Below are 27,700 nucleotides of genomic sequence, written 5' to 3' on the forward strand. Positions count from 1 at the left end.
GCCCCCCTCCCACGGTCATCCGACGCTGGCGTCATTTCGTGCCCCACTCTCCCTCCCCTTTTCAAGGGCTTCCTCAGGGTATGCCCCCTTATAGGCTACCCACGTTTCACGGCTATGGGCACAATCAAGGCCTACTTAGTATATGATACGTTCAGGTTTCCTGGGTTCACTACGATAGCTCCAGTATCCGTAGCCATGACCATAATTGGGCAAATGCAAGGGGGTCATTTATCAAACGCCAGCGTTTTTACACCGATTGCTCTGAATTTATGCCAGTGCACGCACTTAGATTGAAATATACTCCAGGCCCTAGGTGGAGTAGATTTCAACCGTCATATTAGTGAGGCCTCCTGCACATGACCGTATGTATTTAGCGGTCCGCAAAAAATACGGATGGCATCCGTGTGCATTCCGGATTTTGCTAAACGGAACAGTGGGCCCTTCAGAGAACACTACTATCCTTGTCCGTAATGGGGACAATAATAGGACATGTTCGAATTTTTTGCGGAACGGAAATACGGAAACGGAATGCACACAGAGTACCTTCTATTTTTTGGGCAGATCCATTAAAATGAATGGTTCCATATATGCTCCGCAAAAAAACCTGAACGGATACAGAATGAAAATATGTTTGTGTGCAAGAGGCCTGACTTGATTGTTAGTGAACATGCCTTGCCTCTGGCACTCCCCAGTGGGTTGTGCAACTTTTTTGACTCCTGTTTCTGATGTAGTAGATCGTAATAAATGACCCGCACTGTTTATTAAACAAAAAAAAGCCTGAAAATGTCACAAAAAACTTATAGTATATACTTATGGTATAAAAACACCAATAAACCGATGGCCGCATGAGAACAATGGGAGGTGGATTCCGATGTCAAAAGCTGCTGAGTTAATGGGCCTCAAGTGAGCACTTTTGCAGAATCCAAAGTCTCTAAGGGCTCGTTCACACAACCGTGTGAAGTCCGTGCTCATGCTGTGGATTGCAAATTGCGGTCCCCAATGCACGGGCACCTTCCGTGGGGCAGGCGCATGGGGATCGCAGACCCATTCACTTGAGCATGTTCTATCTTTTTGCGGTGCGGAGGCACGGAACAGAACCCCAGAAAGCTCTCGGTAGTGTTCCGTTCTGCATCTCCCGATTTGCTGACCCATTTAAATGAATGGGTCCGCATCCGTGATGATGAATGACAACGGAACAGTGCCCGTGTATTGCGGATCCGCAAATGTGGTCTGCAATGCGGGAACGGGACTCCCAACGGACGTGTGAACGAGCCCTAATCCTGTGATCAGCAATCTCCTGCACTCCAACTGTTGGTAAACTACTCCCAGCATCCTCCATGCATTTATATGGGAGATGTAAGAACAGATGAGCGAGTGTGCATGGTGCTCGGTCCTCTGAACACTTTGCAAAATGCAAACTTCACTACTGCAATACTACATGACGCCACAAGATGGCGCTGTACACTAACAAAATGGGCCCAAAAAATATACGATCTGACAATTTCTAAAAGTTTTATATTTTTGTTAAAATGGAGACTAATTGTATCAGTAATGGCATAAAGTGTGGCAGTATTCGGGCTGTATCCACATACTGTTACTACGAGCAGCTGCGGGCAGACAACCAACACCTCCTTGAGTCACAGGTGAAAGGTTACTAGCAGCTGGAGGCGGCACCGGGCTGAGGTAGGTCTGGCTCCTGGCCGCATTGATACATTGCGTTATATTATAACTTGTTGGAGGCAGGCAGGGCTGCGTGCGGTTCTTATATATAGACTAGTGCAATGACTTTGTATGTCCCTCATTTTTCCAGACATAGCTACTTCCTCCCTGGGGGTTACATGAGGGAGTGCCGTGGCTGACAGTCGGTAACAGAGAAGCACGGTCCGGAGTTCATGAGGAACACAGCAGCCCCTCATTAGAATCGCCGGGGACTTTACGTTACATGGGTTTTCTGGAGGAATGGCGGTACAAGGACAAGTGAACTAGCTCTAGAACTATTAGCTGCTTACGGGATCCAATAAGGGAGCTGCTTTTATCTGCAAAGGGCCTGCACAAAATGAGAGCTGGAAGCTGATTGGTCTCAGCAGCTGCTCCACTTCAACTTGTGTTGATCACTCTCCCCCATGGTTTTTGGCCCCAGCTCCATATTTCTGAAGCCTCTGGGCCATTAAAAAAAGGAAGTAGCTTCACAGTTGCAATCCATGCGCCGTGTTTAGGCTGTATTCCAAATGTGCCCCTGGCGTATAATATTACGCTGCCCTTTTGGTGTATGTTTTGTCAGCAAACCTGTATTGAAAAGCTACTGTTTTTAATACAAAGTCTCAGAAAACTAGAACTCTCCACAAGGGTAATCCTCATACCAATGCTCCCTAGCGCCAGGGCAGTGATAGGAGGGCATACCCTGATGTGTGGCTGCTGCCTGGTGATAGTTGGGGTGCCCTTGGTATTGTGGGTTTGGTGTGGGTGGCATATGGTGCTGGAGTCAGTAACCAGGCCAGTTGTAGAAGATACATGTCTCTCATTACTAAGGTGTAGAATGGGAGTTGTAGTACATCCAACAGTATCAAAACACAATTACCAAACAATTGACAGTGCAATTGTTCCCATATAGTAATGTATCGCTATAGGCCATGATGGGGGTTGTAGTACTCCTTCCCTCTATCTCTCTCTGCATTATCTAGGGCTGACAAAATTACTCTTACAATGGTGGTAGTAATTCCCAGCTGAGGAGTAACTGGTTAAAGGGATTCTGTCATCAGATTTAACCCCTCTTACCTAAACATATGCTCATGTCCAGACTAAGGCCGAATGCACACGGCCGTGAGCGGTCCGTGGAACCGCGGCCTGGATTCCTGCTGAGTGCAGGAGCGCACGGCGTCATGGGTTGCTATGACGCCGTGCGCTCCCTGCTGCCGCCGCAGTACAGTAATACACTGGTATAGATCATACCAGTGTATTACTGTACTGTGGTGGCAGCAGGGAGCGCACGGCATTATAGCAACCCATGACGCCGTGCGCTCCTGCACTCAGCAGGAATCCAGGCCGCGGTTCCACGGCCGTTTGCATTCGGCCTAATAAGAAGAATCCTAAGCTGGCCTTATTAAACCTCACTGTGGCTCTATTTGCCCCAAAAAAATGGTTTTTATAACCTGTCAATCACTTACTTAAGGTGCCCAAGGGGAGGTCCGTTAATACAGGGTGCCCGGCCGCACCCCTCGCCGTCCGGTGCCCAGCGCCGCCTTCTACAGCTCAGCGCCGCCTGCGCAATCCTCTCCTGCCAGATCCCGCGCCTGAGCACTAGGCCGGCACATGCGCACTTCGCTCAACGAAGCCACTGCCAGGAGTCCGCACGGGCGCATCAGGCTGAGCCTAGTGCGCAGGCACGGGATCTGGCAGAGGGACGGGGAGGATTGTGGATCCGCAAAACATGGATGCCGGTTGTGTGCGTTCTGAATTTTGCAGAATGGCCAGCCCCTAATAGAACAGTCCTATTCTTGTCTGTGATGCGGACAATAATTAGACATGTTCCTTTTTTTTTTTCTTTTGCGGAAACGCCATGCAGACGTATGGACACTGAATGCTCATTTCCATTTTTTTGCAGCCCCGTTGAAGTAAATGGTTCTGCATACGGGCCACAAAAAAAAAATGTTCATGTGATTGAGCCCTAAGGGTGTAGTCACATGACCGTATGTATTTTGTGGTCTGCAAAATGCGAATCCACAAATAATACAGATGACACCCGTGTTGCATCCATTTTTATTGAGGACAATTGTAATAATGCCTATCCTTGTCTGCAACACGTGCCCCATAGAAATGAATTAGCCTGCGTGCAATCCACAAAAAATGTGGATCGGATGCGGACCAAAAATACGGTCATGTGAAAGGGGCCTTAGGCCTATTGCACACGGCCGTTTTTTTTTCCCGTTTACTGGCCGTTTTTTTGTGTTCCGTATACGGTCCGTATACGGAACCATTCATTTCAATGGTTCCGCAAAAAAAACGGAATGTACTCCGTATGCATTCCGTTTCCGTATTTCCGTTTTTCCGTTCCGTTTTAACATAGAACATGTCCTATTATTGTCCGCAAATCACAGTCCGTGGCTCCATTCAAGTCAATGGATCCGCAAAAAAAACGGAACACATACGGAAATGCATCCGTATGTCTTCCGTTTCCGTTCCGTTTTTTCTGAACCATCTATTGAAAATGTTATGCCCAGCCCAATTTTTTCTATGTAATTACTGTATACTGTATATGCCATACGGAAAAACGGAACGGAAAAACGGAACAGAAACGGAAACACAACGGAAACAAAAAACGGAACAACGGATCCATGAAAAACGGACCGCAAAACACTGAAAAAGCCATACGGTCGTGTGCAATAGGCCTTAAACAGCAAATGCCTTACTGACTTCATTGCTCAACCTTGCAGATTGTGGACCTTCTAGTTCTTTCTGAAGTACTGTGTAGTTGAGCTGGTTTTGGGTCCATTCACACGTCCGTAAGTGTTTTGCGGATCTGCAAAATGCGGATCCGCAAAACACGCACACTGGTAATGTGCATTCTGCAATTTGCGGACCGCACATCGCCGGAACTATAATAGAAAATGGCTAATCTTGTCCGTAATTGCGGACAAGAATAGGACATGTTCAATTTTTTTGCGGAAACGGAAGCACAGATGCAAATGTGGATGCGGATCCGCAAATGCAGATGCGGACAGCACATTCCGGCCCCATTGAAAATGAATGGGTCTGCACCCGTTCCACAAAATTGCGGAACGGATGCTGACCCATTTTGCAAACGTGTGAATGGACCCTTTCTCTGAGGAGTGAGCACATGTAGCTTCCTCCCAATTCTAGCACTAGGTTGAGCTAGGGGCGGATCTAAATCCAACATCTACAGGGGCAGAGTCAGGGCTGTTAAAGGGGATTGTCCGCTATTTCCTATATCTTCAGCATAGGCCATCAATATCAGATTGGCGGGAGCCCGACTGCTGGCACCCCACCGATCAGCTGTATAAAAGAAGCGTGGCACCCCTCTTCACTATTTGCCTGCACGCCATCAACATTGCAACGGAAAGCCGCCTAATTACAGCATGGCTGTCACATTCACTTGAACAGGAAGGAGCTGTCCCATTGAAGTGAATGGGATGGCTGGGCTGTAATTACACCTGGTAACTGCTGTGGTTGCAACAGTAGTGCCCGCAAGAGCGCTGCGTTCTCTTCAGCCGATTAGCGGGGTGTCGGCAGTCGGGCTCCCGCCGATCTGATATCGATGACCTATCCTGAGGATAGGTTATCAGTATAGGAAAAGTGCACAATCTCTTTAACCCGACTGATCCATATAGAGATATGCTGGTACATCACAAGGCACGACAAGAACAATTTGCAAGTGCCCTATTCAGGGAAACTCCAGACACTTAACACATTAAAGGGGTTATCCAGTATCTAAAACAGCCCCCCCCCCCCCCCCCCCCCCCCCCCCCATGGGAATATACTTACCCCGCACCGCCGCTGCTGCTTCTCCCTGTACCCGGATGAAAACATCCCTTGTCAGGTGGGGAGGAGCGAATGGCAGACGGGGACGATGCTCTCCGCGGTGCTAGGGAGCATCGTCCCCGTCTCCCATCACAGGATGTCCTCCATAATGCTGTGAGCACAGTTCAGTACAGCCGCAGTCAGATTGCAATTCCCAGCATTATAAATGATTAAAATACCGGGACTCAATGGGTCCATGGACCGGATTTTGCGGACATATCTTTTTGTGGAACACACATACGGTTGTAGAAAGCACATAGATGATCCATGTTCATTCTGCAAAAGAGATAGAACATGTCATATACTTGTCCACAAAATGCGGATCACGGACTGGTTGAATTCAATAGGTTTGCATAAAATACAGATGCAATATGACTGGTGTCCGTATTTTGCAGATCCACAATACCTTAGTCAGACTTGTGTGCCGCCATTATCAGTACTGTACCGTACCCTGATCAGACATGCTGTACTTGTGGCCGACTCTCTAACATTCATGTCTTCTTATCTTACCAGAATCATGGCTATAGATTGGATCGGTTTTGCATATGCAGCCCTGTTGGTTTTTGGGGGTTTTATGGGATTTTCCCGTAGAGGTAAGACCAATATCAGTGGAAATGTATGATGTTGAATAATCTGCAGTGGGACTGGCCATAATTAATATCCATAGCAACTTGTGCAGATTTTGATGCAGAAATGCCGCAGATTCTGTGCAAATTTCACCCTGTGCATTGCAAAGGTTGAACTTTGTGTCAGATGTCCGCATATGGAAATTGCGTGCTGCAGATTTATAATCCGCATGTGAAATTATCCGCGGAGTTCGGTACGGATGAGATTTTTTCGAAATGTCATCCTCTTCACTGCTACTGTAAATGAGGAATTATATGTAGGGACAGATTGGCCATAAACACTACAGGAAAATTTCCCGGTGGGCCGATGCCTAGGGGGGCGGCCATGCCCTCCTCATGGGTGCCAGCTGCAGCATCAGGCTGGTGGCCACAGGTGCCCTCATGCATTTAGCCATAAGTCCTCAGGACAGTGAATATTGCAGCAGGGGTGGCAGTATTTTGTGCCGCTCTGTGGTATTTGGTTCTGCTGGGCCTTCACATTGTGCTGCACTATGGTATTGCTGGCCCCAACTACTTCTGTTGCCCCTGCCTATTTGTGTTGCCCCATCTTCTATCACTTTAGACCTTCCTACAACGTGGGGCCTCTTTTATTTTTTTCCAGGGCCACTTTAAGTTCCCAGTCCGCCCCAGATTATACTTCTTCTTCCTGCTGGATCCACTTCTGGCTATAGCTCAGATAAAATGCACGTGTGATTCCAGCCCTAGGCCCCTTTCACACGAGCGAGTTTTCCTCACGGGTGCAATGCGTGACGTGAACGCATAGAACCCCCACTGAATCCGTACCCATTAATTTCAATGAGTCTGTGTACAGTTCTGCGTTGTGTGAAAAACGCAGCATGTTCTATATTCTCACGCAGCCCTGGCCCCATAGAAGTGAATGGGGCTTCAGTGATGGTTGATAAGAGATGTTTGTAAACCTTCAGTATTTTATCGCGCGCATGAAAAACGCATCAAAACGCATTACACCCGCGCGGAAAAAGCTGAACGCAATCGCAGACAAAACTGACTGAACTTGCTTGCAAAATGGTGCGAGTTTCCCAGAACGCACCCTGAATGCATCCAGAGCCAATCCGGACCTAATCCGTCACTCTCGTGTGAAAGAGGCCTTATACACATTAGACTCCTGTTGTCAGATCCCAATGATATTCTAATGTGTCTTAAAGTTATTGTATCATCTCAGACATTGGGGGCATACCGTTAGGATATGGTCCCAATGTCACTCCTCTGGCTGAGCTGCTTGTTCCCTTATTGCAGGCATCTCAAACTGCGGCCCTCCAGCTGTTGTAAAACTACAACTCCCATAATGCCCTGCTGTAGGCTGATACCTGTAGGCTGTCCGGGCATGCTGGGAGTTGTATTTTTGCAACAGCTGGAGGGCCGCAGTTTGAGATGCCTGCATTGTCAAGGAAAGTCACGTGAGGCAGATTTTCTGCAGCAGATCCGGCTGCGTTTCGTCAGTGGAGTGGTTTCCATAGCTTATTTCTTGCTCGGCATCTGGATGTGATCTGTTTAAATCTCATCCACTTTCCTGCTACTGTAAATCGCTGGGAAGATACTAGCGGAAAATCCACAACATTTATTCCACATGTGGCCATACCGTTAAAGGGGTATTCCGTTTCTGACCAGTTATCCCCTATCCGCAGGTAAGAGATAACTATTAGATTGTGGGGTGTGCTACCACTAGGACCCCTACCATTGACTAGCATGTGGACCCTATACCCCTCAGGGCCCCTTAAAATGAAATGAGCCTCAGATCAGTCTTGTATAATGTCGCTGTATTCACCCCTATGGGCGTTCTGGAGACAGCTGAGTGCAGCGCTCAGCTATTTATGAAACTCCCATAGAGATGAATGGAGCAGTAATGTGCATGCTTGACCTGCTGCTGCATTCATTTTGGGGGTCCCAAAGGATACTGGGTCCCTGCTCACATGATCAGTGGGAGTCCCAGTGGTAGGACCCCCACTCATCCAATAGTTACCCCATAGGGGATAACTTGTCATAACTGGCTTTGAATACTAAGGGGATCTTGTCACCTATAATATGCTGTCCTAGCCTTGGTCCAACGATAGCAGCCAGGGATTCCATCTTTCATATTCCAAAGGACCTCTGGAAAATGAAAGGTGGAATCTTTGAGCAACTAACCCAGTTTTCCTTTACATCTTTTTGATAAATCTCCCCCCATTGTGTCTGGTTTAACAGTGAGCCCCTTTAACATGTTGACTGTTGCTTTACCTTGCAGGCAGTATTGTATCCCTTGCTGCCGGTCTCCTCTTTGGATTGCTCGCAGCTTATGGGGCCCTTCGTGTTTCATACAATCCATTGGATATCAAGATATCACTAAGTAAGTAAAATTATACTATTAGGCCCCTTTAAAGGGGTTGTCCAGGTTCAGAGCTGAACCTGGACATCCCTCCATTTTCACCCAGGCAGCCCCCCTGACACGAGCATCGGAGCAGTTCATGCTCCGATGCTCTCCTTTGCCCTGCGCTAAATCGCGCAGGGCAAAGGCATTTTTCTGAGTTCCGGTGACGTACCGGGGCTCTCTATGGGGCTGACAGGAACCCCGGTGACGTCACCGGCACTGATGGGCGGGATTTGGCTCTGCCCTAGCCAGTAAAACGGCTAGGGCAGAGCTAAAGCCCGCCCCTCAGAGCCGGTGACGTCACCGAACACACTGCTGGGCGGAAGTTACCGCCCGGCAGTGTGTTATTGTAAACACAAGAGCCTGTGCCCTGCGCGATGTAGCGCAGGGCACGGGAGCGCATCGGAGCATGAGATGCTCCGATGCCAGGCTCAGGAGGGCTGCCGGGGTGAAAATAAGGGTATGTCCGGGTTCAGCTCTGAACCCGGACAACCCCTTTAAGACAAGCGGGTATCAGGCTGCCGACTCGCAGCGCAGCACCCTGCCTGGACTTCCAGCACTGCCGGGGTCGCATAGCATTATATTGATTTATCATGCTATGTAACCCTTAGGGCTGTTTCACACGAGCGGATGCCATGCGTGACATCCGCTCCGTGAATGACAGCCAAGACCCGATGCGGACTGCAGAAGCACGGAGCATTAACATGACTGATAATGCTCCGTGCCTCTCTGTGATCTCTTTACTACGAAATCACAGTGAGATAAAGTTGTCACCGTGATTTCGTAGTAAAGAGGTCACAGAGAGGCACAGAGCATTATCAATCATGTTAATGCTCCGTGCTTCTGCTGTCCGCATCAGGTCTTGGCTATCATTCACGGAGCGGATGTCACGCACGGCATCCGCTCGTGTGAAACAGCCCTTACAGTTCTGGAATGTATTGGAAAACACTGTGATAATGCTGGGTTATATAGCATCATAAATCAGTATAATGTTATGTGACCCCAGCAGTGCTGGAAGTTCAGGCCGGGTGCTGCGCTGTGAGTCTGCAGCGTGACACCCGCTCATCTGAAAGGGGCCTTACAGCTGACCCCAGCTTACAATATTAGGCTACTTTCACACTTGCGTTAGGTGCGGATCCGTCTGGTATCTGCACAGACGGATCCACACCTATAATGCAAACGATGGTATCCGTTCAGAACGGATCTGTCTGCATTATATTTCTGAAAAAAAAATCTAAGTCTAATTGTTAGTCAGACTGATCCGTCCTGACTTTGCATTGAAAGTCAATGGGGGACGGATCCGTTTGAAATTGCACCATATTGTGTCAACGTCAAACTAATCCATCCCCATTGACTTACATTGTAAGTCTGGACGGATCCGTTTGGCTCCGCACGGCCAGGCGGACACCAAAACGCTGCAAGCAGCGTTTGGGTGTCCGCCTCCTGAGCGGAATGGAGGCGGAACAGAGCCATACTGATGCATTCTGAGCGGATTCTTATCCACTCAGAATGCATTAGTGCTGGACGGATCCGTTCGGGGCCGCTTGTGAGAGCCTTCAAACGGAACTCACAAGCGGAACCCCGAACGCAAGTGTGAAAGTAGCCTTACATAATGATACCATACATTTGGAATATGCTGTAAAGACGCACACTCCTGGGTGTCATCTATAGTGATTTCACAGGACTCCACTGTCCACTCGCTCTACCCATGTGAAAACATGGTCACCTCACCTCTGGAAGTGACAGCTCTATGAACAATAAGTCATTAGGACTATAAGATTTACATACTTTTGGTTACTACATAGCAATGGCATAGGACATTTTCATAATTGGTCCTTTTTAATCTGATCCTTAGTTAAATGCCTCATGCACACGACTGTGCTATGTTTTGCGGTCCACAAATTGCTGTCCGCATCTTTTGCGGCCCCATTGAAGTGAATGGGTCCGCATCCGAGCCTAAAAAAATGCAGCTTAAATGCGGACCAAAACCACATTCATGTGCATGAGGCCTAAAGGAAACCTGTCCTCAGTCTTATACTGCCCTCTCTGAGTGGTGACAGACAAGCTGATTTTGGTGGTCTGCCACTCATGAGCCACAAGTCATGGCTATTCATGAGCTCCTGCTCTGCCCACCTGCTGCTGACAGCTTTGTCACTGCTGATAGAAATGAGGGCAGCATAAAATTGATGACAGGTTCCCTTTAAAGGCATGGAGTGGTCAGTAAACTTTAAAAAAGGGACAGAATAGCTTAAAAAAAGTCATACTCCCATCACCAAAATCCCTGCTACTCCAACACTTCCTAGGTCTCCTGCCGATCTCCATTTCCTGGTCCCTCTGGCTGAGCGGTCTCATTCCCATTTCCAATCACTGACTGAGGCAGGTAACCACTGTGTTTAATGATAAGCGGTCACAGAGCAGGTCACTAATAAAGGCGCGGCCGCTGTAGAGGTCACTGTTCAGGGGACAGGATGCTGTGGAGGTCACTGTTAAAGGGGCGGGCGCTGTAGAGGTCTCTGTTAAGGGGGCAGGGAATGGTGGAGGTGACAGTTAAGGGGACTGTCCACTATGGAGGTCAGTGTTAAAGGGGCGGGGTGCTGTAGACATCACTGTTCTGGGGGTGGGTTGTTATGGAAGTCACATTTTAAGGGAACGGAGTTCTGTGGAGGTCACTGTTAAGGGGGTGGGTTATTGTGTAAATCACTGTTAAGGGGACATTGTACTGTGGAAGTCACTAATACAGGGGTGGCCGCTGTGGAGTTCACAGTTAAAGGGGAGGGTGCTGTGGATGTTACTGTTAAGGGGGCAGGCCACTGTGGAGGTCAATGTTAAAGGGGCGGACACTGTGGAGGTCACTGTTAAGGGAGGAGGGGACTGTGGAGGCCACTATTAAGGGGGCAGCGGGGTACTGTGAGGTCACTGTTAAGGGAGCAGGATACTGTGGCACTGTTAAGGGGGCTGGGAATGGTGGCGATCTCAGTTAAGGGGACTGTAACCTATGGTCAGTGTTAAGGGGTGGGTGCTGTAGAGGTTACTGTTAAGGGGGCGGGCCCCTGTGGAGGTCACTGTCAAGGGGGTGGGGTGCTGTGGAACTCACTATTAAAGGGGCAGGCTGCTGCTGAGGTCACTGTTAAGGGGCAGGCTACTGTAGATGTCACTGTTATAGTGGATACTGTCAATATCCTTTAATGACATACACAAACATTAAATCAAATAGATAAATATACCTGTGCAAAGCCGGTTCCTTCAGCTAGTTGTAAGATAAAGATAAAAAACATTGCCGCTGCAGTGCATTTGGGAGCCACAAATACATTATGTTCATGCTTGGGCACAGAGACGTGTATTGCGCAAATCCCTAGGGTCCGATTATCAAAATCTCAATGGGAAGATATACTCCCTACCTAACATACAGAGCAGAGAGCCTAACACGGTGCAAGCCATCAGTAAAGTGCCATGCCGAACAGCACCGCAGCCACAACATAGGTTTCACTAACTAGCGTCTTCGGGGGGGAAAAAATGTGCCATGTGTGACCCTAGTCGTGGCATCCCTTAAAACCATGTTATTTTGAATCAGTGATTTCATTATTACTATTAGCAATGTGTTTTTTTCCACAGTTGCTGCAGGCTGTCTCTCTGTAGTAATGGGGATGAGGTACCTTCGCAGTAAGAAAATCATGCCTGCTGGAATTGTAGCAGTAATCAGGTGAGTTTATGCCCTTTTCTGGCTGCCAGGTAAGGCTTACCCACTGAAAGTGTGCCCACGTGTAATGAATATGTGTATAGTGTACACTGAGTCATGCATCACCGCGGAGCAAAAAGGAGAGTTGCTTGGCAGCCTAAAGAAACCTTCATATACACTGAACAAAAATATAAACGCAACACTGTCGGTTTTGCTCCCATTAGGCATGAGCTGAACTCAAAGAGCTGAAACATTTTCTACATACACAAAAGACCCATTACTCTAAAATATTCTTCATAAATCTGTGTTAGTGAGCACTTCTCCTTTGCCGAGATAATCCATCCCACCTCACAGTTGTGGAATATCAAGGTGCTGATTAGACAGCATGAATATTGCACAGGTGTGCCTTAGACTGCCCACAAAAAAAGGGCCACTCTGAAATGTGCACAGTTTTGCCTTAATAAAGGGGGGGAAGGGGGGGGGGGGGGACAGAAAACCAGTCAGTATCTGGTGTGGCCACTATTTGCCTCATGCAGTGCAACACATCTCCGTCGCATAGAGTTGATCAGGTTGTTGATTGTGGAATGTTGGTCCACTCCTCTTCAATAGCTGTGCGAAGTTGCAGAATATTGGCAGGAACTGGAACACGCTGTCGTATACGCCGGTGAGTGTCCGGTGAGTATGCTGGCCGTGCAAGAACTGGGATGTTTTCAGCTTCCAGGAATTGTGTACAGATCCTCACAATATGGGGCCATGCATTATCCTGCTGCAACATGAGGTGATGGTCGTGAATGAATGGCACAACAATGGGCCTCAGGATCTCCTCACGGTATCTCTGTGCATTCAAAAGGCCATCAATAAAATGCACCTGTGTTCGTGTCCATAACATATGCCTGCCCATACCATAACCCCACCGCCGCCATGGGCCACTCGATCCACAACATTGACATCAGCATACCGCTCACCCACATAATGCCACACACGCTGTCTGCCATCTGCTCTGAACAGTGAGAACCGGGACTCATCCATGACCAGAACACTTCTCCAACGTGCCAGACGCCATGGAATGTGAGCATTTGCCCATTCAAGTCGGTTACGACGACAAACTGCAGTCAGGTCCAGACCCCGAAGAGGACGACGAGCATGCAGATGAGGTTCCCTGAGCCTGTTTCCGACAGTTTGTGCAGAAATTCTTTGGTTATGCAAACCAATTGTTGCTGCAGCTGTCCGGGTGACTGGTCTCAGACTATCATGGAGGTGAACATGCTGGATGTGGAGGTCCTGGGCTGGTGTGGTTACATGTGGTCTGCGGTTGTGAGGCCGGTTGGATGTACTGGCAAATTCTCTGAAACGCCTTTGGGAGACTGCTTATGGTAGAGAAATGAACATTCATTGTACAGGCAACAGCTCTAGTAGATATTTCTGCAGTCATCATGCCAATTGCACGCTCACTCAAACGTTGTGGCATTGTGCTGTGTGATCAAACTGCACATTTGAGAGTGGCCTTTTATTGTGGGCAGTCTAAGGCACACCTGTGCAATATTCATGCTGTCTAATCAGCACCTTGATATGCCACACCTGTGGGGTGGGATGGATTATCTCGGCAAAGGAGATAATTGTCAATTGTATATTCTAATACAGGCCTGCAGGTGGCAGTACTGCTTTGGAATATACTGAATGCTATATTCTGTCATGGATAAAATACCATTACAGCTTACAATAAGGAATCTAATGATTGCTTGTTAATAATCACATAGAGTGATTTAAAAAATGTAGAAAAAGAAAGTTCAAATCAACCCTATTTCCAAAAATAATAATTAAACAATAAAAAAAAACATCATATGTATCATGGCATCCAAAAACACTATTAAAATATAAAAATATGTATCCTATACGGCAAACGTAACGGAAAAAAAAATACAAAATGTCCAATTCGCCATTTTTTTCTGTCACTTCACCTCCCCCAATTTTTTTTATAAAAAGTGATAAAGTCATACACATCCTAAAATGGTATAACTAAAAAGGACAGATCTGAGCCCTCACACAGCTCCATAGACAAAAATAAATGGAATGGAAAAAGAAAAATAGTTATGGCTCTGGGAAGGCAGTAGTTAAAAAATTAAAATCGCCCCATCCCAAACAGGTTAAAGTCTGGAAAATCCCTTTAACCCTTATGCATACCGTACAGTTACATCGCAGAACCTTCTGCATATGTAGCAGATGCTGGCTGTATAATACATCCGGCCCCAATGACCGAGATCAACGATGATGCTGACCGCCCTTATTTACTTCCACAGATGCCGCAGTCAATTATGACCATGGCCTCTGGCGCGGCTTTTCCTCGGAGTGCTGTGATCCCAGGGTCTGAACAGTTCTCTTGCATGTGTTCAGTTGCTGTGGTAGCCTCGTGCGTGCTAGAGACTCCAAGGCTCACTACAGCAATGCATGGAATATAGCGAATCTCACATAGACTGCAATGGTAAATCATTGCAGTCTATGGGAGAAGGGATCGGGTTATCTAGAGCAGTGTTTCCCAACCAGTGTGCCTCCAGCTGTTGCAAAACTACAACTCCCAGCATGCCTGGACAGCCTTTGGCTGTGCGCTGATCTAGAGGCACTTAAAGTAAAAAAAAAAAACGTTTTAAAAAGTATAGAAATTAAAATCATCTGCTTTCTCTAGTTTTCATATAAAAAAACAATAAAAATAGAAACATAATGGGTATCGCCACCTCCAAAAATAATCAAACCATTAAAATCTAAAAATATTTTTCCTACTGAAATTTTTTTGGCACCATTTTTGTAGTACCTACAACTTTTTGACCACTTTTATTCAATAATTTTATTTTTTTGGAGGGCGATAATGCGGCTAAAAATGGCGACTCATAGATTTTATTTCCCATTATGGTGATCATCACGATCACCATAATGGGAAATAAAATATACGATTCGCCATTTTCAGCCGCATTTGAATAAAAGTGGTCAAAAAGTTGTAGGTACTTACATTTCGGCCCGCAAAAAACAAGCCCCATACAGCTACAGAAGGAAATATAAAAAGTTATGTTTTTATTATTATTTTTAAACAGGAAGACAAAATAAAAATTAGGTATTGCCGTAATTTTAGAGACCTGCAGAATGAGGTTATCATGTCATTTTTAGCATGGTAATAACAAACTGTGACATTAAAAATACAACTAGCCATTATGCGGCTATGTGAACATAAAACAAAAAAAATTACGGCTCTTGGAAGGCGGGGAAAGAAAAACAAAATTGAATTTAAAAGAAAGTGTCCCAAAAGGGTTAATCCTGTTTTAAACTTGCATTCACTTGAAGATCAAAAGGTCTACTGACTGAAGTAGATAGAAGTGAGGTCTGCACACTTCTCTGGGTTGGTGCTCGTCAAGGACTTGTCAGTCATCCAAGATTTATCCCAAATTTCACAGCACTTAAACCACGGGTGTCAAACATCCAGACCTTGTCATGTGGCCCGCGTAGCCGCCGCCGGCCGCCAGCCTTCACCTTTTTATTATCATTATCACTTACACCCGATACAGGAGCCGGGAGGATCAGCTGTGAGGGAGGCGGTACTTACATCTACAAGCGCTCGCCGAGAGGAGGGATGAATGAAGCAGGTGGCGTGGGCGCATGTTGTATGACTCACGCTGCCAGCGCCTGTCCTCCCGGCCTGCCTCCTCTCGGCGAGCGCTTGTAGATGTAAGTACCGCCTCCCTCACAGCTCCTGTATCGGGTGTAAGTGATAATGATAATAAAAAGGTGAAGGCTGGTGATTGTGAAACTTGAAAGGGGGGAAAGACCGTATGTGAATGGCTACTGGGCTGGCGCTGCTGAAAGGGGTTAATTATAACTACTGTGGGAGCAAAGGGGGGAATAATTAGCTACACTGAAGAGGGGACTGAAAGGGGTTAATAAATACTGTGAATGGGGGACTGCTGAAAAAGAGGTTAATAACTACTGTGAAGCCCCTTCACAGTAGTTATTAATCTCTTTCAGCAGTCCCTCCTTAACAGTATTTATTAACCCCTTTCAGTCCCCTCTTCAGTGTAGTTATTTATTCCCTCTTTTGCTCCCACAGTAGTTATAATTAACCCCTTTCAGCAGTCTTCACAGTATTTATTAAACTCAGCAGTCCCCCTTCAGTGAAGGGGGGACTGCTGGGGTTAATAACTACTGTGAAGGGGGACTGCTGAAAGGGGTTAATAACTACTGTGAAGGGTAACCTCTTTCAGCAGTCCCTCCTTAACAGTATTTATTAACCCCTTTCAGTCCCTTCTTCAGTGTAGTTATTTATTCCCTCTTTTGCTCCCACAGTAGTTATAATTAACCCCTTTCAGCAGTCCCAGCAGGGGACTGCTAAAAGGGGTTAATAACTACTAGGGGGGGTGACACCATTTTCTACTGCACCGGGTGACACCAGCCCTAGCAACGCCACTGTCAGCGCTCCTTATGCGATTATATACATACGGTAACCATTAACTATTAGAGATACGATTATACAGTGAGTGGACGCATAGTCCTACAGATACAACCGGCCCTTTGAGGGTGACCAAACTGCTGATGCGGCCCCCGATGCATTTGAGTTTGACACCCCTGACTTAAACAAATTTGTTGCAATGGAATCATTTGGGTGCTGTGAAATTTTGGATAAATACTACATATTTGAAAACCCATCATGGCATGCATTGGTTTCTATTATAAAACTCATCCGTGCTTCTCCATTCCTACAGCATTTCCATGGTCCTGAAGCTGCTAATTAACCTGTTCTAGACTTCTGCACTTTCTGGAAGGACCCTCCTTGGAAGAAAACTCTTTTGGAAAAGGATCAATTTTATACATTTTGCGAAGCATGAATTGTGCACTGAATTTTTATAATCTGTTCATTTCTATTACATTGATTTTATATGAGAATAATTTTTTTGCTATTTTTCTAACTAACTCAGCTGGAATAAATCAATAAAACTAACGTTCTTAACTTTCTCATCATGTGTCTGTATTATTATGAAGACAAACCTTGGTAATACAAATAGAAGTAACACACCATTCTGGTGCCTTCAAGATTCTGTCTGGTTGTGCAGGCCATACATATTGATGACCGATCATAAAGAGGAGGTGGTGTTCCATGTGACTTCTGCTTCCTGTTCATTACACTGTCTGTCATGTCAGAAGTTTCGGCGATGCAGTGTAATGACAAGTGCTTGCTCCATTCACTTGAATGATTACACTTTATCACTGCTACAGAGGAGACGACGTGTACTGAACATGAAGCAGCACTCGCACGGACCGCTGGGTGCGGAACCCCTGCCGATCAGATATTGATGACCTATCCTGACGATAGATCACCTATACGGCCTGCACAACCCCTTTAAATCCTGACAGAATTGCGACAGATTCCACACAGAAAAAAAAAAATAGATGAGCGCCATTTTTTTAGAATGGCACTAATTTGTGTGCAAATCTGCAGTCCAATCCTAAATTCAGCTGTGGATTTCTACCGTAAATTTTCAGAAAAACATGCCAGTGGCCACTTTTACACAGTCAGTATTTTGGGCAACATTTTGCAGTTCATTCACAACCAGAAATGGACATGGTTCTAGCATAACAGACAAAAAGTATAATGAGGATTTGAACCTTTTCTGTATTTTGGACCCCACTTCAGGCTTTGGCTTACAAAGGTTGATGCAAAATACTGGCATGCTAAAGTTGGCCTTTGTCAATGCTGCACAAGAGAAATTGTTTATAGTTCTGTGTGACATCTGTGACAGTGACTTGTAGACTGTGGGACCCTATTTGTGGTTGGACTTGATTCACTCAAGAGGCCCTTAATTTTCTGTAATAATGTTCGCTAGGATAAAGCAATCTGAGTAAAACAACGTGCAATGTGCTCCTCAGTATATGGAGCTTCCAAGCCAGGATGCCCCTGCATCGGAGCAATGAGGTAGGCGCCGGACAGCAATTTGATGTTTAACCGCCACTTGTAACTTCCGGATGCATATCACCTACGTCTTTACTCAGTCACTTGACTTCTCATCAGAATGGTGGTGTACAGTATTGAGCGGCACGTCTTGATGGTGTGATGTATTCCTTAACGTTTCTGAGCAGTTTGTGAATCGACTGGATGATCATGAGTTAACAAATGGTTACCTCTAGCTAGATGGAGCAATGTCTCAAACATCGGAAAAGGAGCATAGCAGAAATTGTCCTTTTTCGGCAACAGGGTAATTTCAAAGGGGCTTTGGCCACCATGGTTGGCGGCTCTGACACTACCAGACTTCTTCCGTTGTGGTATGCTCAAATAAAGTGCATTGGATGTGGGGGATATGGTTTGAAGATGGATCAGATTCAGAAGAATGAAGTTGAATGGAGGTGTGTTTTTAGGGAGTACCTAAAACTGCGTATGTCCGGAATTAACCTATTTGCTTGGGGTTAGGGCATTCCAGAGAACTGATGCAGCTCAAGAGAAGTCGTAGAGATGAGAGTGAGAGGTTCGAATTATAGTGGATGTTAGTCTAATGGTAGAGCATGGGTAGGTAGATAGAGATGAGTCCAGACATATAGGGGGTGCAGCACTGTGGAGAGCTTTGTGGGTGAGAGTGAGTTCAAATTGAATCCTTTACTGTATGGGCAATCAGTATAATGACTGGTGCAGTGTGGAGGCATTGGAGCAGCAGTTAGACAGATGAGCCTGGCTGTGGCATTTAGGATGGATTGGAGAGGGGAGAGTTTAGTGAGGGGGAGACCAATAAGTAGTGTTACAGGAATGGATCAGGGCAGCAATCAATTTTATTGGTGTTTCCGCAGCAAGTAAAGTGTTAATTCTACAGATATTTTTGAGGCGTAGGCGTCATGAGAAGGCGAGAAATTGAAAACAGACCATGAACAAAAGTGTTGAACATGACACCGAGACAGTGGGCGTGCAGCTTAGGCATTATGGCACAGAGAGAAATATCTGGTTAGGCAAGTTAGTAAATGGAGAAAACAAGTAGTTTAGTAGGTCAGTTTTAGAAAAATTCAGATAGTGGACATGATGGAAATATCAGACAGGCAATCACTGGTGTTTTGTGGTACAGCAGGGATGATGTCACTGAATGTACAGTTCGGTGTCATCAGCATAGAGATGGTACTGAAAACCAAATCTGCTGAGAAACAAGGAAAAGACCTGAACCCTGAGGCACCCCAACAGGAAGAGAAAAAGAAGTAGAGCCAGTAAATTACATACTGAAAGAGCAGCCAGAGACATAAGAAGAGAACCAGGGGAGAGCAGTGTCATAAGCTGCAAAGAGATCCAGAGGAATGAGTAGAGAGTAGTAACCGTTGCATTTGGCTATCAGTAGGTCATTTGTCACTTTGATAAGAGTCGTTTCTGCAGAGTGTAGAGGGCAGAAACCAGATTGTAAGGGTTCAATGAGAGAGAAGGTGGATGATGCGAGAGTAGAGCAGGCGTTCCAGCAGAAGTTTAGCAATGAAGGCAAGATTAGAGACAGGTCGGTAGTTAATTGTGCAGGATGGGCCAAGAGATGTTTTTTTTTTTTTTTTATTCCAGTAACTGGATTATGACAAAATGTTTTAAAGAAGAGGGGAAGATGCCAGAAGTGAGGTAGAAAAAATTGGTTAGGTAGGTAGTGACAGCCTGGGAGAGAGACGGGAGGAGGTGTAAGAAAATAGGTTCAGTAGAGTAGGTTGAGAAGAAGAGAGGAGCCTGGAGACATCATCTGTGACTAAGTCAAATGTAGAAAGTGAACCGGTGTGGTAGGGAAGGTGATCGATGGTGCTTGGAGAATAGGAGCTAATTTCATGCCTGATGTTTTCAATTTTCCCTTTGAAGTAGGTGGCCAGATATTCAGCATACAGGCCTGAGCTTTAGGACTGAAGAGGGAGTGAAAAGTGTCAGATTTTTTTGGGATTACTGGACAGTGAAGCGATGAGAGAGGTGAATTAGGTTTATTTGGCATGGTGGAGGGCAGAGTTATAGGTCCTAATGCTTGTGGTGGTAAAGTGATTTGTAAGTGTGCTTATTGGTCTCCTTCATAAAGAAACTTGGCTTTCACTGATTTCATATTCACACCGTCTAAGGCTACTTTCACACTTGCGGCCTGACGGATCCGACAGGCTGTTCCCCATGTCGGATCCGTCCTGTGGCTATTTCGCCGTGCCGCCGCTCCGTCCCCATTGACTATAATGGGGACGGGGGCAGAGCTCCGGCGCAGCACGGCAAAAGCCGCCGGACTAAAAAGTACTGCATGTCCGACTTAGTCAATGGGGACGGAGCGGCGGTCCGGCAAAATAGCCACAGGACGGATCCGACATGGTGAACAGCCTGTCGGATCCGTCCTGCCGCAAGTGTGAAAGTACCCTTAGACTAGTTCAGGAGAACCGGCATGCTGTTCCGGTAGGAAACAGCTTGTCAGGTCTCTCTGGATCCAGCATTGCCAGAAGCTACATGGACGTTATCTGGACCCATTGACCATTAACTGCCGGATCTTCTGAACGCTAGTGTAAAACTAGCCTTATTCTGTGTGTTAAACCTTCTTTTTAGTAAATAACAGCAGAGTTGTAATATGGCCATCTGAATAAAGTGTTAGCGGTGTGGTATGAGGCCTTAAAAAGGAAAGTGTTTTTAAAGCTATTGATGTCGAAAGGGAACTAGAACTTTATAATTTACTGTCATCTCTGGTGTCACTTTAGCAAAACCCGGCATGACTTGGCATATACCAGCTCTGGGCAGGGCAACTAAATGGTATAGAAATAAAAAAAAACTTATGATACAACAGATATAATTGCTATTCAACAGTAATTAGAATCTGAGCAATAGGAATGTAATGCTGCAATCCGTCCTACAGCCAGCAGCAGCCTGTAGTTAGCGTGCAGACTCTGATTACTGACTGTTTTCAGGTCTTTTACATCAGTGGGGAATGAGGCATTAAAGGGGTTGTCTGAGATATTTAAACTAATTGGTGGTGGTACAACACCAGAGGCCCTCTCTGATCAGCTGTTTGAAAAGGCACCAGCGCTTGCAGTAGCGCAGCGGCCTTATATCTGCTCACCAAGCACATCGCCATCCATTTGATTGTGGTTGTGCTTGGTACAGTATCTCAGTACAGCCCCATTCACTTCAATATGGCTGGGCTGCGTCTAGGCCACGTGATCGATGAACAGGACATCACATGTCCTAAGCTGCAAAAAAGACGCAGTGCTACTGCAAGCGCCAGTGTCTTCTCACACAGCTGATCTGCAGGGGTCCCTGGTGTCAGCCCCCTCATCCAGAGGATAGGTCATCAGTATAAAAATCTCAGAAAACCCCACTCTCTTAGTTATGTTATTGTTTTGACTTATTTATCTGTTTTTAGCGCCACATTTACATCTTCTCAGGTATACTTCGCCTCTCCTATGATGACTCTTGTGCATATACGATGTGGGATTATCTCGCATAAAAGACTACGGCTAAACACATCCTTGACAGTTTCTCACCATGGTATTTAAGATTGTCTCACTTAATGCTAAAGGGTTAAATTCTCCCTTCAAGCGGTCTTTACTATGGAAAGAAACTAAGCACCTTCAAGCTGACATACTCTGCGTACAGGAAACACACTTACTACCTGTTGATGTTCCTAGATTAAGGCACAAAAATTTTCCCCATATATTCTCAGCTCCAGCAGTTGGGAGGAAAAAAAGGGGGGTATCCATTGCGTTCAAAGATTCGATTGCACTTCAAGTAGAAAAGGTTGAGGCGGATAAAAGTGGGAGATTTGTCATTGTGATAGGCCTTATTAACAATGTTCAATATACAATTGTCTCTTTATATGCGCCTAATCAACGCCCTTCTGCCTTTTGTACCTCTCTTCTGCGCAAAGTGTCCAAAATTCAGAAGGGACGTCTCATTGTGTTAGGGGACTTTAATACAGTGATGTGGCCTTCTATGGACTCTACTTCCTCAACTGGAGCTAGGGAACCATCAGCAATGGCTAAACTTACACAATCACATGATCTGTATGATGCCTGGCGGATCCAACACCCAACTGAGCGTGATTTCACCTTTTTTTCTGCTGCCCATAAGGTGTACACTAGGATCGACTACTTTTTGGTCAACAGGCAGTTACTGCCCTGCGTAGCCTCCTCTAATGTCTATACCATTACTTGGTCAGATCATGCGCCCATTGCAATTGAAATAACAGAACAGTACACTTCTGTACATCACTCCATATGGAGGCTTAATAATTTTATCCTGCAGAGTCCGCGTTACTCACCTCAAACCATTGAGTGTTTGCACAATTATTTTAGGGAAAACGATACTGGTGAAATCTCTGAAGGTATTCTGTGGTGTGCTATGAAAGCGACTCTTAGAGGTCATTTTATTAAGCAATCTTCCTATGATAAAAAATGCAGAACTCAGTTGTCACTCCAATTACAATCTAAGCTAGCTGAACTACACCGCTTAAATAAGTCTTCCTACTCGCCTCATAGAGCAGCAGAAATTACGTTAGTTCAATCCCGTCTGCATGAACTAAATTCTTATCAGTACGACTTGATGCTAAGGAAACTTAAGCTTCAACATTACTGGCAGGGTAATAAAGGGGGGGCATTACTTGCTAAACAATTAAAATCACGCAGTGCCAAAAACAGAATTTCTTACTTATCCTGCTCTGATGGGTCTAGGGTGTTTGATCCGCAGGGCATTGCTAATGAGTTTGCTAAGTATTATGCATCTTTGTACAACCTTTCAACTGACATGTCCACACCTCAACCTTCTTTGCCCTTTATACAAACATTTCTAGACCATCTAAATTTACCCTCATTGACAGACAGTCAAAAACTAGAGACATCCTCTGTTTTCTCTCCGGAGGAAATCTCTGTAGCAATTAAAACCCTGAAAATTGGCAAGTCACCTGGGCCGGATGGTCTCACCAATGAATTTTATAAGGCTCATAAAGACCTACTAGTTCCTTACCTAACAAGGCTATTTAATGATGCTGCATCCTCAGGCTCTCTACCTGAAGAAATGCTAAATGCATTGATAGTCACTCTGCCGAAGCCTGGGAAATCCCCAGATGTTCCCTCTAACTTTAGGCCAATATCACTTCTTAACGTGGACCTAAAAATCTACGCTAAGGTGATCGCGAACCGCTTGACAAATATTCTCCCAACGTTAATTGACGCTGATCAAGTCGGGTTTGTCAAGGACCGACAGACAGTGGATGGCACCCGCAGGTATTTGAATATTATGTCGGTGGTGGCTGAACGTCGGACGCCTTCTCTGCTTCTATCATTGGATGCCGAGAAGGCGTTCGACCGGATCCACTGGGGCTACCTTGAAGCGGTACTGGGCAAATTTGGTTTTCCACCGAGGCTACTATCCTCCATCTTAGTGTTATATTCCAAGCCCTCGGCCAGAGTATACTCCTCGGGAGCACTCTCCTCGCCCTTTGGGATCACTAATGGCACAAGACAGGGGTGCCCCCTTTCTCCCCTCCTATTTGCCCTAATGATGGAACCTCTAGCTCACCAAATCAGGTTGTCCCCGAACATTAAAGGTATTACTATTGGTGAAACAGACCACAAAATAGGCCTTTTCGCGGATGATGTCATTATTTCAGTTAGAGACCCCTTAACCTCTTTAACAGCTGTCTCAGATATCATTGATCAGTTTAGTCGGGTGAGTTACTATAAAATAAATTCTCATAAATCGCTTATACTAGGAATGTGGATCTCGCTAGATACCAAAAGTGCCATCTCAGCCAAATTCCCCTTCAAATGGGCCGAAGGAAGTATTCCTTACTTAGGTATATCCCTCACATTCCCCCTAGGTAACCTCCAGTCTGTTAACTACAACGCTATCATTGCACAAATTAAACATGACATAGTGGCCTATTCGCAATACCCTCTCTCATGGTTGGGCCGCATTGCTGCGTCCAAAATGTTTCTTTTGCCAAAGATTTTGTACTTATTTAGGAACTTGCCTGTCATTGTGCCCCGCAGATATATTGCTTCGCTCCAAGCCCTTATATCACAATTTATATGGAAAAAACAGAGGGCGAGAGTAGCGGCTGATATCCTATACAAGCCTGTTAAATTGGGGGGATTGGGATGTCCATGCCTTCTTACCTATTACCAAGCTACTGTGCTCGACCAACTCAAAAGCTGGTGGATTAATGACACAGCGAAGAAATGGGTACAAATGGAAACTAGCTTAACTCGTGCACCCTCATTGCAGCACTTACTTTGGCAGGGATTACTTTCCAAAACGCCCCCTCGATCTCCATCTATCACTAGTCAAGCTGGAATGTCCTTGTGGACCAAGTGTCCCCTTATCCCGAAAATCCTTCCACTCAGGATTTTGGATGCTCCGTTGTCAGCTTTCAGTGCCTGCTTGCCGGATACTGATTTCTCACAATGGGAATCTAAAGGAATCCGTTCAGTGTCCCGAATTTTAACCAATGAGGCCCTTATATCATTCACTGACTTAAGAGAGCGGTATCAAGTCCAGTGGTCAGATTTTTATAAGTACCTTCAATTACGCCACCTCCTAGCATCCAAGAACATTACACACTCTACACACTCCTCTATGTATGCTGCATATTTCCAGAACCCCAAAATACGGAAGGGAGGTATTTCTGAGGCCTATAGGGGGTTGCAGCTCTCAGTTGCTATATCAAAATTCCCGTTCCAGATTAAATGGGAGACAGATTTAAATAAATCTTTTGTGCCAGCGCGTTGGGCCTTTGTTTTCTCCCTGAGCTCTAGAACCTCAAAGTGTGTCGACCACCTGGAGGCCTCAAGAAAACTCCTTTATAGGTGGTATTATACCCCTTATCGCCTATCCATTATATATCCAACCACCTCAAATGTTTGCTGGCGATGCCTATCAGCAGTTGGCAACTTAATGCATATCTGGTGGACCTGCCCTGCTGTCCACCGTTTCTGGTCCACAATATTGTTACTTATAAGTGCTGTAATAGGGAAGGCGCTCCCCATGTCCCCGGAACTAGCATTGCTCTCCTTTGAGCTGGAATGTTTAGAGTTAGCGGACCTCACTATTGCTTTTCATATACTAACAGCAACGAGAGTTGCAATAGCTAAAAGGTGGAAGAGTAGGGACATCCCAACCATACCAGAAATCATTGCTAAAGTCCACTATAATTATGGCATGGAGCTACTGATTGCAAAACAGCTTTGCCGATTATCATGTGTCAGCGCCAGGTGGCGAAAATGGGCGTCTTATATATCCAAACACTATCCATCTTTGCCAGATCTACAAGTATAGAAGATACATACCTCAATTTTACTGCTTGATTTTAAATGTGGCGCAGTGTTTATTATTGTTTGTTTGTTGGTCGTTCTCTTACGGCCTTGTTTTTTTTTTTTTTTTGTTTTTTTCTTTAATATAAATGAAAACTTTACATCCAGTGTCTTTTATCCTGCAATGTGATGAGCAAATTATACTGTACTGTACGGTAATTTGACATTGTGGAAGATGATGTATGCTATGATTTTCTAATAAAAAATTTGTGAAATAAAAATCTCAGAAAACCCTTTTAAGTACTTCTGGAAGATATCTCTTCTTCTTATACTCTGGGACATGCTAAAAACAGATGAAGGGTAAATAAGGGTATATGAAATAAAATGGGTGGGTCCAGGCAAAAATGCACTGCTGCGTGGAGATAGAAAACATACCGTTCCATTCTGAGATTAGCAGATTAACATTCTTTTTATGCAGCTTCGGTCCTTGAGCACATTAGTGTCAAGCAAGGTCAGTTCTTACTATACCAGCAACTGAAATGGGTGGATGCGCAATGATGAATGCAATTTCATCACATACATTTTAAATGGATGGACTCCAAATACAACACACCTTTCAGAGCAGCTATTATGCTTTGCATTCAAACCTATGGGCTGGGTTCACATAGTGTAGTTGTAAAATCAAATAAACTGTAGCATAAAAAACCAAATTACATACCGGTAATTCCCTTTTCATGAATCCTCCATGACGGCATACCATGAGAGATGACCCGCCTCCAACCAGGTAGGGACAGGAAGTATAAGTTTGACTCTCCTCCGGCTCCTCCTCAGTGTCTTTCTGGATCGACAGCCTAGAGAGTGTTCTTTCGAATCTTTTTTTTTTTTGCACACCATCACACACACCATCACCTATGTGTAGGCCTATCATAATCTTATGAACGTATATATTTACATATATCCCTTTTTTTTTTTTTTTTAGGATGGGAAACCCCTATGCCGTCATGGAGGATTCATGAAAAGGGAATTACCGGTACGTAATTTGGTTTTTCCCTTTCATCCTCCATGACGGCATACCATGAGATATAACATATTAACAATTTTAGGGGGGGATTATAGCTTGAAGGACTTTCCTCCCAAAGGCTAGATCCTGACCTGCCTTAACATGGATTCTATAATGTTTAATAAAAGTATTAGGGCTAGACCAGGTGGCTGCCCTACAAATTTGCTCTAATGAGGCGTTTGCCCTCTCTGCCCAAGAGGCCGAAACCGATCTCGTAGAATGAGCTGTAAAGGCTTCAGGAGGTGATTTCCCTAGCGCTTTATATGAATCTGAGATCGCCGTCTTAATCCATCTTGAAATGGTATTTTTTGTCGCTCTCTGCCCTTTGTTTAAGCCAAGAAACTGAACAAACAAGGAATCCGTCTTTCTGAAAACCTTCGTGGCCTCTAAATATATAAGCACTGCTCTCCGCACGTCCAATTTATGAAACCTCTCCTCCCCTTCTGTTTTCGGGTCGTCGCAAAACGAGGGAACCAATATCTCTTCTTGCCTGTGAAAATTAGACACAACTTTGGGAAGGAAGGAGTTGTCTAACTTAAACGTAATTCTATCTGCAGAGATAACACAGAAAGGTTCATTAATTTTCAGGGCCTGGATTTCACTAACCCTGCGGGCTGATGTAATTGCTACTAAGAACAGGGTTTTAAGTGTTATATATTTTATAGAGACAGATGATAAAGGTTCAAAGGGGCTTTCTGTTAAACCTGATAGAACTAAATTAAGATCCCATGGTGGAGTCATAGCTTTCAATGAAGGTCTCAGTCTATCTGCCCCTTTAAGGAATCTGACAACCCAAGAATGATTTGCAATTTTTTCATCAAAAACTGCACTAAGGGCTGATACGTGAACCCTCAAAGTATTGGGACGAAGACCTTTCTCCAGCCCAGACTGTAAGAAACCTAGAATTGAAAGGACCGAAAATTTTTCAGGGGATACTTTTTCTTTTACACACCAGGTATTAAAGGTTCTCCAAACCTTATTATAGATCTTAGAGGTTGTCTCCTTTCTACTGGCCGACATAGTATTGATGACGGGATCTGTCAGGCCTTTAGCTTTTAAGATCAACCTTTCAGGTTCCAAGCTGCCAAATGTAGCTTTTCCACCTCGGGATGGAGAAGGGGACCCTGCGACAACAAATCCTGATCCCAAGGAAGGATCCATGGACTTTGGATTGACATGATCTTCAAAAGAGGAAA

At 45.3% G+C, this 27,700-nt stretch overlaps 1 protein-coding gene across 2 annotated transcripts; it reads left to right on the forward strand.

Moving 5' to 3' along the window:
* The first annotated feature begins 1,557 nt into the window (after window positions 1-1,557).
* Window positions 1,558-17,192, forward strand: TMEM14A (transmembrane protein 14A). Of its 2 annotated transcripts, none has more exons than XM_044290325.1 (5): window positions 1,558-1,683; window positions 6,049-6,128; window positions 8,401-8,502; window positions 12,136-12,223; window positions 16,942-17,192. In XM_044290325.1, the coding sequence occupies exons 2-5, from the start codon at window positions 6,053-6,055 to the stop codon at window positions 16,979-16,981; spliced, it is 306 nt and encodes a 101-aa protein (XP_044146260.1). In that variant the 5' UTR covers window positions 1,558-1,683; window positions 6,049-6,052; the 3' UTR covers window positions 16,982-17,192. The 2 variants fall into 2 exon arrangements, with proteins under 2 accessions (XP_044146260.1, XP_044146259.1); XM_044290324.1 differs by lacking the exon at window positions 1,558-1,683 and adding an exon at window positions 1,840-1,965.
* The last annotated feature ends 10,508 nt before the right edge of the window (window positions 17,193-27,700 follow it).

The sequence above is a fragment of the Bufo gargarizans genome, chromosome 4 (genome assembly GCF_014858855.1).
Source record: "Bufo gargarizans isolate SCDJY-AF-19 chromosome 4, ASM1485885v1, whole genome shotgun sequence".
Lineage (NCBI taxonomy): Eukaryota > Metazoa > Chordata > Amphibia > Anura > Bufonidae > Bufo > Bufo gargarizans.

What these genes read in the sequence shown, in the direction of transcription:
- TMEM14A (XM_044290324.1), top strand. Translation starts at nt 1,943, where the DNA reads ATGGGTTTTCTGGAGGAATGGCG. An exon ending in GGTTTTCTGGAGGAATGGCG is followed by an intron (nt 1,966 to 6,048) that starts GTACAAGGACAA and finishes TTATCTTACCAG; the next exon opens with AATCATGGCTATAGATTGGA. An exon ending in TATGGGATTTTCCCGTAGAG is followed by an intron (nt 6,129 to 8,400) that starts GTAAGACCAATA and finishes TTTACCTTGCAG; the next exon opens with GCAGTATTGTATCCCTTGCT.